Source organism: Falco biarmicus, chromosome 17, assembly GCF_023638135.1.
Source record: "Falco biarmicus isolate bFalBia1 chromosome 17, bFalBia1.pri, whole genome shotgun sequence".
Taxonomy (NCBI): Eukaryota; Metazoa; Chordata; class Aves; order Falconiformes; family Falconidae; genus Falco; species Falco biarmicus.
In genome coordinates, this window is record NC_079304.1 from 5,585,920 (window position 1) to 5,601,201 (window position 15,282).

The 15,282-nt window shown below is 59.4% G+C and overlaps 2 protein-coding genes across 3 annotated transcripts; one reads left to right on the forward strand and one right to left on the reverse strand.

Moving 5' to 3' along the window:
* Window positions 1–139: 139 nt before the first annotated feature.
* ABI3 (ABI family member 3) lies at window positions 140–6,265 on the forward strand. The gene is made up of 8 exons (XM_056362670.1): window positions 140–1,269; window positions 2,267–2,434; window positions 3,247–3,423; window positions 4,029–4,111; window positions 4,265–4,360; window positions 4,760–4,935; window positions 5,048–5,167; window positions 5,398–6,265. The coding sequence occupies exons 1-8, from the start codon at window positions 1,153–1,155 to the stop codon at window positions 5,556–5,558; spliced, it is 1,098 nt and encodes a 365-aa protein (XP_056218645.1). The 5' UTR covers window positions 140–1,152; the 3' UTR covers window positions 5,559–6,265.
* Window positions 6,201–14,040, reverse strand: PHOSPHO1 (phosphoethanolamine/phosphocholine phosphatase 1). Of its 2 annotated transcripts, none has more exons than XM_056362672.1 (4): window positions 13,793–14,040; window positions 11,718–11,820; window positions 9,132–9,262; window positions 6,201–8,344 (listed from the first exon to the last, which is right to left on the reverse strand). In XM_056362672.1, exons 3-4 carry the CDS (start codon window positions 9,174–9,176, stop codon window positions 7,583–7,585), a joined length of 807 nt encoding a protein of 268 aa, XP_056218647.1. In that variant the 5' UTR covers window positions 9,177–9,262; window positions 11,718–11,820; window positions 13,793–14,040; the 3' UTR covers window positions 6,201–7,582. The 2 variants fall into 2 exon arrangements, with proteins under 2 accessions (XP_056218647.1, XP_056218648.1); XM_056362673.1 differs by lacking the exon at window positions 13,793–14,040 and adding an exon at window positions 12,100–12,182.
* Window positions 14,041–15,282: the final 1,242 nt, after the last annotated feature.

Consider the following 15,282-nt stretch of genomic DNA (forward strand, 5'->3'; position numbering starts at 1 on the left):
CCTGTGGGGGTGGCTGGGTGCTGCCGTGGCTGGGTCAGGGGGACTGGCCCCTCTGGGAATCGGAGCTGCTTTCACAGTTTGGGAGGGGATGCGGGGGGACCTGGGGTGGGGGGGCCTCTGAGGGCTGGTGCAGCTGCGTTGGGGGTCAGGAACGGCTCAGGCAGCTCTTGGTCCTTTGGCGTGTGAGGAGTCTGGGCTAGTGCTGGAGGAAGTTCATCATTTCCCTCGTCCTTGCGCTGGTGGGGCCACGGGCTCAGGAAGGGCCAAGCCCTAACGTGGGTTTTGCTCCTGTCTGGCCAGTGCAGTCACTGGGGCTGAGGACAGAGCCTGGGAGGCCTCAGGGAAGAACCTGTGGGAGGAGGAGAAGAGGGTGGAGGGGGATTTCCAAGTGAAAATTTCCTGCCCTCCGCACAACCTCAGCCTCACGCGTGGGGACGTGAAAGGTTGTTTTAGCAAAGCATGGAGGGGAACGTGCCGTCCTGGGCGAGGGAAGGACGGGGGGTCACTTGTCCCACCCCTCTGTACCCAGAGCTGCACGAGGTCTGGGTGACTGGGGTGATGCTGCGTGGGGGATGTGGGGTGCGTGGGGCTTTTCCAGGGAGGAGGGCCTGGCAGTCTGCCCTTGGCTGCATCCCTTCCTGATGGCTGATAAAGGGGAAGGGAAGGGAATCGCCCTCCCTGGGTGTGCCCAAGCCCGGCTCAGCCCCTCACGCACCGGGATGGTGACGGCAGCTCATGGAGGACGGCCACCGGTGGCAGAGATGGGGGTCAGGATCTTTTCTGCTTGCTTGCCCCCCCTCCCCTGCACTGCTGGCTCCTCCATGACTCACATCCTTCGCTGCCACAGCCGCTCTCACCCCCTGCCTGGTGGGGTGGCCACCAGCTGCAGCTGGGGTTGCCCCCCAACACAACCCTCGTGGGGCTGGGGCTACACTGGCTGCCTCCCCGCTGCCCCCCCATTTTTCCTGGCTGCACCCAGCTCTCCGGAGGTCAGTGATGTGAAGGTGGCCGGGGCGGGCCCCACAGCTACGGGGTGTCCCTTGGGGGATCGGGGACACTGCGGCGCCCACAGTCCCTGCGTCAGCACCGCCACGAGCTTCAAAACCCAGCGCCGAGGCGGCTGGGGAGGAAGTGGGAGCTGAGCCCAGCACCATGTCGGAGCTGGAGCAGCTGCAGCAGCGTGACATCCCAGCAGGCCGGCAGGTCCTGCGCGACCACCACTGCAACCTCCACAGGGTCGCCGACTACTGCGAAAGCAACTACTTGCAGGTGAGGGGGATGGGGACAGCTGGGGACATTGCGGGGTGAGCTGCAGCCTTGGGGCTGGGTGTGATGCTGGGAGCCCTGGTGAGGTGGTGGTCCCAGAGGGGTGGCTGGTGGGTGAAGGCGAAGGCTGTGCCCTGGGAGCTGGGAGCCTGAGCATCCCTGTTAGCCTCCTACCCAGCACTGAACGCTGCTGCTGTTGGTTTGGTTTTTTTTCCCTTGGGCCTCAGTTTCCCTTCTTGCTCTACAGCAGCTTTTCTGCTCAGCTCTCAGAGTGGGGATGAATGAGAGTCCTCCAGGAGTTTGGTGCCTCTGGAGAAGCCCTGGGAGGGGACCAGAGACACCAGCCCTGGCTGGGCTATCCCAGGCTGTCCCCAGGGTTTCGGAGGTACATCCTGGCCTGGCAGAGGTGAGCCAGGTGCCTGCACATGCAGAACAAGCGTGAAACTCTGCTGTCACCAGTGTCCCTCCTCCTCCTTCCTGCCTGGCCCCCACTGAGGGAAGCGGTGGGGCAGGAGCTTTTGGGATGAAATAGGAGGGAAAAGGCTTGTTCTGGCCCAGTTTTCTGGGGAGGGGTCCCTGTGAGCTCGGCAGGGCATGTGTCAGTGGCCTTGCTGGCTCAAGCCAGACCCCGAGGCTGTGCCCAGGGGGTTGCATCCACCGGAGCGGAGCTGAAGGGGAAACACGCTGAGTTATTCAGAGAACTGAGACACCATCCCCAGCACAGCTGGTGGCATGGCCAGCTGTCCCCTGGGGTGGCAGGCTCAGCTCCAGCACCTGCCAAAACGGCAGCGTCCTGGGGAGGAATCACGGTGAATCCCTGGTGCTGGAAAAGGTGAATGCTGCTGCCTGCCGGGTGCCCATGTGTCCTGCCGGTGGAGCTGGAGGAAGTTTGATGCATTTGGAAAGCAGAAGGAAGCATCTTTGCTCCTGTGTGACTCCAACGTGAGGATGGAGGCAGTGGTGGCCGCATGGGGTCCCACGGCTGGGTTTCCCCCTCCAGGCGAGTGACAAGCGGAAGGCGCTGGAGGAGACGATGGCGCTGAGCACGCAGTCCCTGGCCAGTGTGACCTACCAGGTCAGCAGCCTGGCCACCGCCTTCCTGCGGTTGCTGGACCTGCAGGCGGCCGAGCTGCGGAAGGTGGAGGCTGACGTCAGCTGCGTGGCCCAGGTGGGACCATCCTCTGACCAGCACCGGCGTGTGTTGGGGTTTGGGTTCTGGGAAGGGGGGTTTGGGCAGCTCGAAGGGGCTGAAGGCCCTCCTCCCCTGCAGCTTCAAGAGCCCGTTGGCCCCCTGTAGCATCACCTTGCAGTGGAAGTGCAAGACCATCTCCTTGGGTGGTGGTGGGGGTCACCCAACATGTCATGGGGAGACAATTCTATCTGGGGCTGGGAAACTGGTCTCTGGGGTGTTCTCCCAGTCTGGGCACTTGCAAGTCCCAGTGGAGGGGGGACCTTGGGAACTGCCTCTGAAATCTCAGAGAGGCCAAAATGGAGTATTGGGGCTCGGGGTGTTGGCCTGGTTGCCACACTTTCCCCTTGCCTGGCCTCGTCCTCCCAGAGCTTAGGGACACTAGTGTGGCCACCCACCCTCTTCCTGGCACTTGGAAGCCACCTGGAGCCTTTCCAGCCACAGGAGGAGAAGGGACACTGTGGTCATGGTGGAAGCAGCAGGAAAACAGCTTCAAGGTGGCTGAAGCTGACGCATCCCCCTGCCACTGCCCTGTCCCCTGCTTTAGGAAGGCCCAGGTCCTCTGTGGTGGCATGAAGGGCACCACTCGCCCTGCTGTGATGGAGCAGAGCAGGATCTGCCCCGGTGGCTTTGGCTGGACCAGAGGGTTCAGGCTCAGTCCCCATGCTTCCCTGCAACCCCTCCCTTACAGGCAGGGAGACAGGGCTGGGAAGGGTGGTGGGACTTGAAGGCGGCAGCAGGAGGTGAGGAGAACCTGGGATGGGACAGTGGGGACAGTGTCATCTCCGCAGAGGGTTGACATGCACAAGGAGAAGGTGTCTCGCCGGGAGATTGGCTCGTTAACTGTCAGCAGGAGGTTCCCGTCCTACCAGAAGATTATGCCCCCCCCCAGCCCACCCTGCCTGGAGCCCTACTACAGGAAACCCCTCAACTTCAGCATCCTGGATGACATTGGCCATGGCATAAAGGTCAGCCCAGGGCTGGGAGGGTGTCCCACAGGGGTGAGGGGGCTTGGATGGGCTATCTTGGTCCCCAGTGTCCCCAGTGTTGCACTGATGGCTGTACAGGTGGGCTCAAACCGCTCCTTGATGGAAAAGCAGGGTCTATCTGTGCCCCACAGCCCACTGGGGCTCGGTGGTCCCAGCGTGGGGAGTGGGGACGTGGTCTGGTGCAGAAAAGGTAAACAACACTCAGCAAAGACCATTGGTGCTGCTGGGGCTGACGCTGAGCTGCAACGCTCCCACCCCACGGTCCCTTACTCAGCACCTAAATGGCCCAGGCAGGGGTTTCTGCAGCCCAGCAGGTGCGAGCTCCCAGCATGGGGCTGGAGGGGAAGTGGTGGCACTGGGGCTGTGGTTCCCACGGTGGCGGGCGCCTCTTGGCCGCCTCCACACCGCAGCGCCGGCGGCTCCTTCCGCTCGGCTGCTCCCGTCGGGGGGGCCCAGCAGAGACCTCAGGGTGCTGCTTCCCTGGGGGGTGTGTGCGTGTCACGGCCATCTGGGGTGCAACGAGTTTGTGGGGCAGCTGCAGCTGCCCTCGCCCGTCACATCTCCGTGTCTCCCTGTGCCCACAGGACCACAGCACCCAGCTGTCCCGCACGGGCACCCTGGCTCGGAAGGGGATCAAGTCGACAGCGCAAGCTGTGGGCACCCTGGGGTGAGGCTGTGGGTGGGGATGGGTGCAGGGTTGGGGGCTTTGCCTTTCCGTGTCACCCAGCGGTGACATGTGGCGTGGGCTCGCCTGATGCTGCTGCCATCAGGGTGCCATCCGCGTGCCAGGCTGGGGGCTCAGTGGCTGCTCTTCCCGCAGGAGAAGCACCCGCGTCCCTGAGCCCATCCAGCCACCCGTGGTTCCCCAGGGCAAACTCTCAGCAGCCTCCTCCACTTCCTCGCTGATATCCGTCAGGTACTGGCACTTCTCGGGGTGGGGGCGGGCCTGGTGGGTCAGGAGACCCCAGGGCAGCCGCTGTCATTCTGCTGCTCAGGGGACGTTCTGCTGCAAAGGGATTTTGATTAAAAATACGGGTTTTGGGAGTGGGACTGCACCCTGGGCGGTGCTTGTCTCTAGAGCAAAGATACCCTCTTATGGGGAGGGTCCCTGATGGGGCAAATGAGGCGCAGTGCTGGGCAAGGGGTTTGCACAGGCTTGGCACACAGATGCCAGCATCTCCTGCCCACATGATGACCACAGCGAGTGCCACTCCCTCCTGGCATGGGGCACATGTCTGTATTCAAAGAGTAGGGGGCAAGGCCAGCCCCCCAGGCTGGTCCCCCCACTCTGACACTGCTGCTCCCCCACCCCCAGCTCGAGCGGAGCCCCGGCAGCCCCCTGTGAAGGCATCCCTGTCCCACCACCGCTCCCCTCCCTGCTGGGGCCATCCCCACCGGCTGTGGCTGCCATCCTGCCGCCCCCACCTCTCCCTGGGGACCTGCCACCACCAGGCGACATGGACATGCCCCCACCAGACCTCATGCCCCCAGGTGAGTGCTTGGTGGTCCAGAGATGCTGATCCTGGGGGGTTAGCAGGGATATGGGGGGCTGCATGTTGCCTCTGCCCCCCATGGAGCCCTTTGTCCCCCATTGATTTTGCAGCCCGCGATGATCTCGAGACGCTGCCACCACCAGCTTTGCCTGCCTTTGAGGATTTGGCCCCCCTGCCACCACTTGCTGCAGAGGACCCCCCTTGGGTTCCGGAGAACTACCTGGAGAAAGGTACAGTGGATGCCCAGATCCCCCAGTCTCTTTGCCATGGTGCTTTTGGTTGAGCTCCTGCCCACACTCACGGCACTGAGGGCCCAACTCTGCCCTGGCATCGGCTGGGGCTGGGATGCTGAGCAGTGCCATGGTCTGCTGACATCCCCTGCTCCTGCACTTCCCAGCTGTGGCCTGTCCCTTGTGGTGGCCTTGCTGGGCTCCATGGCCCCCTCTCCCTCCTCTTGCAGTGGTGGCCCTCTACCCCTACGCACAGCAGAAGGACAACGAGCTCTCCTTCCAGCCTGGCGCCCTCCTCTTTGTCACACGACGCTACTCGGACGGCTGGTGCGAGGGCGTCATGGGTGAGGAAGTGGGTTTCTTCCCCGGCAATTACGTGGAGCCCATCTGAGCACCAAGGGCAGGCAGGCCCCTGCACACACCACACCCCCCCCCCCCCTCCTGGATCGGCTGCATCCTGCTCCTACTCGCAGGGGTGCGCTTCGCCTATCAATTCTGGCTTTGCACAGCTCAGCCCTTGCATGGGCAGCCAGACCGGGTGCCACTGCTGGCACTGCTGCACCCTGACAGCTACCAGCACCCAGAACATCTCCTGCCTGGCCCCTCTCCCATCTTCTTTTTTCATGACAGCAGCACTGGCTCCTGCCTGGTGCTGGGATGGTTTAGCACTGCAGTGCTCTCAGCTGATGGAAACGCAGCGGGCGGCATGTTGGTCCTGTGGACGGATCCTGGTGATGCTCCTGGCCCCACAGGACCAAAGCAGAGAAATGGGGGACAGGGCCAAATGCCCACAGGGACGCAGAGGAGAGCAGCACCCAGCTGTGGACCCAGGGAAGCTGCATGCTGTCCCCATCAGCTTGAGACACAGATGGGGATGAGCCAGGGCCCGATTCTCCAGCAAAGGGGTCCCCACGGGGGCCCCTGCAGAGCATCGCTTGTAGCCCAGCCCCACTCCGCTGCCCCCACTCCAACGCAATCCCACCACCTTCACCAGCCCAAGGAAGAGAAACAACATGTATGTGCAACTCGGAGAGCTGTTTCATGTCCAGGTTTATGCCCTGGATACATCTTGTGTATCTGCAATATATATATATCTCTCTATATATATATGTATATTTTTAATTCCATGGCTTTAAGTTCCACACAGTTGAACAGGGTCCGAAGGAGGAAGAACAAAGCGACGGGAAATGAAATAGAGGAGGAACACCTCAGGGCTGCTTTGGTTATTTCCTTACTGCTCAGGTTTGCTGTCAGGGTTTCTATGCTTTGGAGGAGTTACAAGCCACCCTCGGGAGCTGGTAAGGCTGTGGATAAATCCAGGGGAAGCCAACACCAGAGAGCAGCGAATACTGTAGGTCCCCCCTGCAGAGTGCAATTAGAAGGGGCAATTAATACTGCAGTGGGGCAGGGGGACGCGGGGGAGTTTGTCCACTGGGGACCTGATGCCAGGAGAAGGGCTGCAGCACCACACTTCCCGGGGGGAGGTTCAGCACCTCTAGACCAGGTCAGGAGGGAAAATGCCCCCCCCCCCGCCCCGGGGTAAGAGAGGAGCCCATACAATCCAGCAAAGACAAGCAGATGAGAGCGGTACTAGCTCAGGGTGAGGAGGAACCTGTCTGCCCTGGGGACATGGGGATGTTCTACCCTGGAAGCAGATGCAGAGGATGGAAGGCAAGGGCAGCTCGTCCTCCCCACGAAGGATGCAGTCAGTGTGCCTGTGCCCTGGGCAAGTAGGTGGGGATGGGACAGAGGAGGTTTTTTCCCAATGTACCCCTTTCCAAAAGGTTTACTATTCCTCATGTCGTGTTTTTTCAGAGAATAAAGTCTCAAGGGACAATTAACTCTTATCACAAGGCTCAGCAACTGGGCTGGGAGCTGCCCTGCCCCGGTGGGATGCAGAGGGCGAGCCAGGAAGCCCAGGCAGCACAAATATCCTGGGTTAAACCTCCAGCGACCTCACGAAGAGGCAAGGAGCGCTTTGAGCATCAGGTTCAAGGCAACAGCACACATCCCCCGGCATGGCCGGCAGTGGTCGGGCAGTCGAGGAGGATGAAGGCAGGAGGAAGGCAGGGCCGGCCCGCAGGGAGCCGGCTTCTGCTCTTTCAGGAATTGCTCTTGTCAAGTCAAAAGGGAAAAACAAACAAACAAAAAGTCACCATTAGTGTTGGCAAACACCCGCACTGGAGTCGATGTCCAAGCTGCATAGAGAAAGGCTTCAGCTCACCATGGCAGGGGCAGGAGGAGGGGGACAGAGACAAAGTGCTTTAATCACCGGGGAGAAAGGAGCGTGGAGAGGAGAGGCAGGAAAGCAGCCCAGGAGCGGGGGCTAAGCGAGTAGTACTGATGAGTGTGGGGTACCCCCCGGCTTCTCCTTTCCCCACTGCTTATAGTATGCAAGTCTCTTCTGAGCCATCCTCAACACTTCTTCTTGAGAACCTCCTGGAGATAGCGGGTGACCTCTGCAGCTGACTCCCAGGGGATGACAGTGGCCTGGAAGGCTCCAGGCTGCTTCTTCTCCATCTCCTGGGTCATCCGGTGCATGGGGTAGCCCTTGCGCGGGAAAGCCACGTCAGCTGAAGTCAGAGTCACGGAAGGGCAGAAGTCATTGGCACCATCCCCCACGTACAAGACCCTCTCGAACTCCACCTCCTCCTGGGCTCTCTCTGCCAGGTACTCTGTCAGGATTTTGCGTTTGCACATGTTGGCCGGGCAGTCAAGGCACTTGTGGCTGTGGTAGGGCCCCAAGGTGAGGTATCCCCTCTTGTCAAAGCTGGATGGATTGCTGAAGATCTTGCGGAAGAGGGAGTAGAAACCGGCTGCCCTCAGATTGCATTCGATGCCGAACATGTTGGCATCAGAGATGAGGATGATTTCAAAGAGCTCGTGGTTCTTGGAGAGGAACTGGAAGAGGTCCGGCATGCCGGGGGACAGGGGGATGTTCTCATAGACAGTCTTGAAGTCCCCCATCTTGACCCCCTGGTCCCCCATGTATGCCAGGACGCGCTGCATGTACTCGTTGTAGAAGCCCTCGCGGAAGGTCTGTCGGATGTGCTCTGGAAGCGCCTGCCCTGGTGCCGCCCGGACGATGGAGTCATCGCTGTTCTCATTGATGATGGTCTCATCAAAATCAAAGACGAGGAGGTATTTAGGAGGCCGGGGGCTGGCCATACCAACACCCTGCGAGGTGGAAGGATCACACCCAGCCGTTAGTTCGAGGCACTTTGCTTTGGCCTTGGGCACAGTGATGGTGGCACCCACAGCAGCAAGAGGCTACCTGACCCCCAGGCAGATTATTAGCCTAGCAGGGCTTGGCGGGGGAGGGGGGCTAATCCCCTGCTGCCATACCTTGCCCCGGCCCTAAGGCATTTATCCTGCCTATAAAGAGATCATTTTGTCACCACTAATCCTGTTCCTGCAGTCAAGGCGGTCACTGGGCCGAGCGACCGCCACACGTCCTCCCAAGGGACATGGAGACAGTACGTGCCTTGGGGTGTTTTGTGCAGGGAGGGTCCCTGGTGGGGGTTTACTCTGCTCCCGTCCCACCCCTGAAAAGGGGTTTGTGCCCCTGAAGACCCCTCTTGCTGCTGGGACAAGTCTGGCTTTGCCTGACAGAGGAAAAGATTTTGTAGGTTGATTTTTGCTCTGTCATTCAGACGCAGTTTCCCCCTGGTCAGGCTCTGCAGGCTCTGGGGAAGCCCAGAACAGCTCAGAGCTGCCTCCTGCTCTGCTCTAAAACCAAAGCAAACCCACTGTGCCAGCAGGGTGCTGAGCCGCAGGCCCCAGCCCAGCCTCCCTCAGCTACAGCCACCGCAGCCCCAGCAGCACCCGCTCACCTCCTGGCTGCTGCCGTGCTGCCCGCGGCCAGGGCTCCGCAGGATGGGGACCCGAGTCCTGCTCCCAGCCCCTGGGAAGAGGGGGGACAACCCCGCTCACAGAGGACAAGAGGGGTGAGAATGGCACTGACCTTAAACAGGCATGGCAGCCCAACGCCCTCACAGCACCTTTTCATTTTAAGACCATCACTCTGCGGGCAGCGTGTTGCTGAAGGCAGGGCTCAGGGCGCAGGGCTCAGGGCTCGCTGGGCGGCTCTCCTGCCTGCAAACCACAGAGAAGGGGGGGTTTGGTTAATGCCTTGGCTTTTCCCCCCTGCCACCTTCGGGCACGGCACCAACCAGCACAGCACGGACGGCTCTATGTCCTTCAGCCAACTCCCAAGCTCAGGACCTTTTGTACCAGGAATGGAGGAATTAAAGGAGTCCCCGGAGAGCGGGGTGAGCGGGCAGAGCCCGTTTAATGCTTCTGATCCCTCCTAATTCTCCCAAGCGCTTGGGCTTTGCCGTATGTGAAAGCAGCCAGCAGAACGGCTCGGCAATAAACCCCAGCAACACATGCCCTGTTCCAAAATTGCCCTGATTTTCTTCCAGTATAATTAGTTTGGGGTGTTTATTCTAATGGAGTAATTATCCTGGCATGAAACCGGGTGCCCAGGCAGCTCTGGCGAGGATGTGCCAGGCTGCTGCCCCGCAGCGAAGGCAGAGCCCAGGATACGTCTCCCGAATTTTGCCGACCTCTTGTGGTCCATGGCGACAGAACAGAGCGATGGGCAACCTCCAAAAAACAGCCTCGTGGCCAAACCCAGCTGGAAACTCAGGCAGACGGTTAGCCGGAGGAATAACACACTGGGACACGGGAAATTTTAACTGGTCACCAGTAGCTTAGCTTAGCTGGGGTCAGGAGATTTTAAATGATTTTTTTTTTTTTTGTCATCAGCATGGCTACAGGAAGAGTTTTTCAGCTGAAGGTGATTTGTGGGGGATTTGCCTGGATTGAAGCCCAGCATCGAACTATTTTGAGCACAAATGCGATTCATGACTCTGCTAAAATAATAAACCACAACTGCACCTCAGAGGTGGCACACTGCAAAAAGAAGTGGGCACTCAAAATTAAACCCTGGGTTGAAATCTTGTAAAAGCGACTTTTTGTGAAACCTTTCAACCAAATACTAGTTATTTCTTTGCAGAAGCACCCATTAAAAGCTGAAGTTTATTGAGAGACATCATTTGAAGCCAAATGATGCTACAGCCAGCCTGGCAGTGGGATTAGCCACCATGATTTTCAGGTCCAAACCCAGAGAAACAGAAAAAAAGATTAAACTAAAGAATGAATAATTGTAATTTTTCTCATGATATTCAGCTGCCAGCAGTGAGAAAATAATTTGGGTCTAAGCCTTACGGAGACTTTGTGGTACCAATGCGGTGGCACAGGGCAAGAGCCCTGGACTGTCTGGTTAATGCTGTGGATACTGTTATGGGCAGCTTAAGGGACAATGTGGAGAGGGGAGCTAACTTGCTCCAAAAAACCCTCTTCTGGGCCCAAGGGTTTTGCATGTTGCAAACCAGGAAAGGCTAACAGCAGACATCTCGGAATCTGGGCAGATGAGGTCAGGCACAGACCTAACAGCTACCTCATACAGTCTCTAGTCCCTTCAGCACTTTTCAGCTGACCACCTTCCATGTAGCCACCATCTGAATTAACATTTTGTTATGTACATAAAACCCTGACCTACGAGCTGGGGGAGAGCCAGTCTGGTCTCTTTTGGCTTACTCCAGCTCTCCTCCAAGAGCTGACCAGCATGAAGTCAGAAGCAGCATCGTTCACCTCAACCTCATGCTAATTTATCCTCGGCAGAGCTCCCTGCAGCTCTTGCCTCCTCTCCCCATCTCCCTGGCATCACTTTGCTGTTCGTGGGCACTGACAGCCCCAGCAGGGATAAATCCAAGAGCTGGAAAACAAAAATCAGTTGCTCTACCAAGCTCCTTGTCCCAGTGTCACCGGCACTGCCACCGCTGTTGCACAGAGGCTCCCCCCGATGCAGCTGCCCCTTCGTGGGTCTTGGGGGAGGACAGAGGCCACTGGGCCCTTTCTATGGGATTTCTATGGAAAACTATAATCCGTGAAGTCAGCTTGGACAATTGCTGCCCCCATCTACCGGTGGGAGATCGGAGCATCCCTGTCATGCTTCTGCAAGAGCCACTTTCTGCTCTCAACCATCCCCAATGCAGCTCTTAATAGTATCAAAATGTGCACTGCTTTATGCAAAGGAGGAATTAAAATCTAAGCCAGTGTTATTTAGCCAGTAAAGGTTCAGGATGGGAATCTCATGGCTTCTGGGGGCTGTCGGACAAACTGCATCCTTCCTGCATGTGCTGTTTTCCCCTTATGACACAGAAAAGGCAGATACCGGCGTTAGGAGTGAGCCAGTAAACCAGTGCTCATCCTCTAAAGACAAGCAGGTTGAGCTGTGGGGTCTGGCAGCAGCCCTGACTCTGCCCTGTGCAGGAGGGGAGCAGAGATGAGAAAAAAATATTTAGCAAACCTCCCAGCCCTCAATTATCCCGCTAAATCCAGCCAGGAGCCGGCAGCGCCCGTGGGCACACTGCTAGGAGCGTGGGATGGAGCAGCAGCCCCATCCGGGGTAGGGAGAAGTGAAATCCCTGCAGGACCGTGTCGCTGCTCCCAGTGGAGCTATTTCTGCACGGAGATGACTCACCCGGCAGCTGCCTCCCCGGAGCGTGTCCGTCCACCTTCTGCAAAAAAGGGACTCCCTCCAAAATAAAAGAAAAGCGGCCGCACTTCCTAACATTATGTAAAGCCTGAATGTTGAAACAGAAAATAAAAACAGATATTTGCTCATTAATCGTGTTAAACATAAAGAAACAAACGGAATTTGGGATGAGGGTCAAAATATGCCTGCTTAAATTGGTGAGCTGCTGGGCTCACCACAAGAGCAATTTCCCAGGGTGGTTTATCCCCAAAATCTCAATGTTTTCCTCCCCTCTGGCAATACCTCCAGCCATCCCTGGGATCCTCCTGCTCCAGAGATGCCCAGGGAGGAAAGGCTGAAGCCCAGCAATATTTGCTGCCCTTGTTACCTCCACAGATCAGCTCTTGCTGTGCATCCTGGCAGACCCCTGCACTGCTGTGACTTCGGGCTTAATCCTGCACCAGGCACAGGATCAGGCCCAACACGAGCCCCCATCGCACCCGGGCGAGCCTGGACAGGGATCAGCACCTGATCCCAGAGCCAGGACACACTGAAAGCGAGGGGGCACAGGGCACTTCCCAACTGCAGGCACAGTCCCTGGGCTGGTTTTAACCCCCCGCTGTACTCCGCTCTCACCCAGTTTGAACATTTTTAACCTTAAACAAAAACATTTGATGTTTCTGGTGTGTACAACATGTTTGGGTCTATTTAATTTTAACTCAAAGCCCAACCCCTGACCTTTGGCAAACTTGTTTGCCCACCCTTTTGACGGGCAGAACAAGAGGACAGAGTCCTGCTGCCCCAAAAGCAAAGGAGGGGAAACCCTCCTCTCCGGCACCACCAGGCACGTCATCGGGATCACGGGACAATTTCACCATTCCTGGAATAAAACCCAACCCGCTACCATCCCCGGCTGTCCACACAGCTCCCGAAGCAGAAGCAAATGCATAAATTAATAACAAATCACCCAGACAGCAGAGCTCACGGGGGTGTCTCAGCCAGCCGGGACGCCCACCGCACATCACTGTGCCACCTCGCCCTTCGTGGGTCCCACTTTGTCCCAAATGCCCCGGGCAGGGGCAAACGGGAACAGGAACAGGGAACGGGAACATCCTCCTGGGGCTCACGCTCCCAGCCGGCACGGCATGGGGTCACCTCAGGTTATGGGGATGTTCCATTTTTTTTTTTTTTTTTTATGGTGTTTACTTTTCCTGCTGCCTGCCAGGAAGCCGCGGCGTTACCGCGGCCAAGCTGCGGCCGTCAGGGCCAGAGCTCTCTGCTCTGCAACAAAAAAAATTCTCAACCCCCCCGCCCTGAACCAGGTGGTTTTGGCCCCAAAACGCTGCAGCTGGGCAGGCAGTGGGTGCTGGGTTAGCAGCTGGGTTGTGGGTGCCCAAAAGTGGATCCCAGTTGCTGCATCCCACGCTGCGGGGATGAACCCACCGCCGGGCACACGCATCCTGTGGCCTCTCGGTGCCAGCCCGGTGCCAGCTCCCTGCGGACAGAGGGGCCGGGACTGGCGGCAGCTGCTGTTCCCACTCCGGTACCGGTTCGTCCCAGCCCACTGCCTGGTGAGCAGGGCCGGTGCCCGCTCCCAGTATCAGTGCTCTGTGCTGACCAGTGCCTGCTCCCGGTACCCACTCCCTATACCGGTGCCTGCTCCCTGTACCGGTGCCTGCTCCCGGTACCGGTGCCCTACGCCGGTACCGGTGCCAGCCCAAACAGGGCTGACTCATGCACGATCCCTGCAGGATCCTGCCCGGTCGGCACCTCCCGGTACGGGCAGCAGCCGCTCCAGTCCTCCGAGAGTCCAACCAGGTGGGGGACGCCCCGGCACCGGCACCAGCCACCCCGGTCCCCGCAGGGTCCCACCGGATCGGCACTTCTCGGTGCCGGCCCCCGCCAGCGGGGACCCCCCACCCAGCGGGCACCTCCCGGTACCGGCACCAGCCGCAGCGATCAGCATCTGCCGGTGCCGACACCCGGTCCGCGGAGCCTCCTGCCCGGTCGGCACGTCTCGGTCCCGGCACCGGCCGCTCCGGTGCGGACTCACGCCTGATCAGCCCCCGGAGCCCCCTTACCGGGTCGGAATCTCCCGGCAGCGCCCGGCTGGCCCCGGTGCCGGTGGGTGCGCTGCCAGCCCGGCGTCTTGGCCGTGGAAGGAGCCGGGCACCGACGGCTGGGGAGCGGGGCTCCGCGGGTGCGCGGTCCGGTGCGGCGAGGCCGGCACCGCTACCGGGGCTGCCGCGGGCGCGGCCCCTTTAAAGCGACGCAAACGGAGCCGCGGCGCCGCTCCGCGGAACAACCGCAGCCCGCGCACGTCACCCGCCCGCACAGCCAATGGCAGCCGCGCCGGCGCGCAGCAAAGGGGGCGGGGCCCGCCGACGCCACGCCCCAACCCGCGGGGCGGGGGCGCTATGAAGCGCGCAGCCCCCGCCGCGTTCCGCGGAGAGACCGCGTTAGCGCAGCGCGGGCGCGGTTTTGCTCCCCAAAGCGGCACAACCCCCCCGCACCAGCCAATTCAGCAGTTTTGCAATTTAACCCTTCGGGGGGGATTTTCCCCCAAAACAAGGGGCGAGCGCAGGGCGCAGCCCCCGCGGCCGAGGGGTGCGCGGAGGCGCTGACCGAGAAAACCGCACAAATCCTCCCCAAACCCACACCGGGGGGGCAGCACCCCCCGCGCCCACCTCCCCGGCTAATTTTAGGTGCTGGCGCTGCCCCGGGACACGGGATTGCAGGGTGCCCGGCCAGGCTGCGCCCGCACCCCAGAGTACTCCCCTCGGCCCCGGGGGCGCTGCGGAACCGGTAATCTTTGGTTTTGCAGGACGCCCAATTTGCACTGGAGTCGCCTGTGATAAAAAAAAAAAAAAAAAAAAAAAAAAAAGGCCAGCTTGTTCAAAGGCTGGAGACAGAGGGTGTGGGCAGGGAGGGGACTCAGCGACTCGGCCTTAAAAACATATAGTTAGAGACCGCCAGAGGTTGGGTTTTCTCTTGCTTTTTAATTAAAAATGCCTAAGAATGGAAGGACGCAAACAAAATTTAAAAGGTCTGCAAAAAGGCAGTTTTCTGTTCCCTGTGTGGGCTGGATGAGGGACGGCTGCTCCAGGGGATGCCACGTCGCCCCAGTGCTCACGCCCTGGCCCCCGAAGCTCTGAAGTTTCCCCGTTTTGGCAAAATTCAGTGCCAGCCCCAGCCAGGAGCAGAGCCCAGAGCATTTCTGCAGCCGAACTACGGCCATGCCGACCCCCTTCTCCACAGCCCTCACTCCCAGTCACTAAAGGACTGACCTTCACCTCACAATAGCTGCCTGCAGCCCCTGCTTATCAAGAAAATATTTTATCATCTATTTAGTCTGAGCCATTCTGGCTTTTTGATGCTGAGCACACCCTGCTTCCCCTGCACGGCGTGGGTTTTGCTGTTTCTCCTTTCGCGTTCCCCCCTCCCCCCCTTGGAGTTACACCAGCTCCTACTAGTGTGGGGCTGGTGTTCCAGGGATTTGTCACTGGGTATAAGGCAAGTGGGAAACTCAAAAGGGCAAATTCTCCACTGCCTTCTGCCTCCTTCCCACTGA

Coding starts and splice junctions, on each gene's coding strand:
- PHOSPHO1 (XM_056362672.1), bottom strand. CDS start 9,176: ATGAAAAGGTGCTGTGAGGGCGTTGGGCTGCCATGCCTGTTTAAG. Junction 8,345..9,131: donor GGCTGCCATGCCTGTTTAAG/GTCAGTGCCATT, acceptor TCCACCTCGCAG/GGTGTTGGTATGGCCAGCCC.
- ABI3 (XM_056362670.1), top strand. CDS start 1,153: ATGTCGGAGCTGGAGCAGCTGCAGCAGCGTGACATCCCAGCAGGCCGG. Junction 2,435..3,246: donor ACGTCAGCTGCGTGGCCCAG/GTGGGACCATCC, acceptor TCATCTCCGCAG/AGGGTTGACATGCACAAGGA. Junction 5,168..5,397: donor GGAGAACTACCTGGAGAAAG/GTACAGTGGATG, acceptor CTCCTCTTGCAG/TGGTGGCCCTCTACCCCTAC.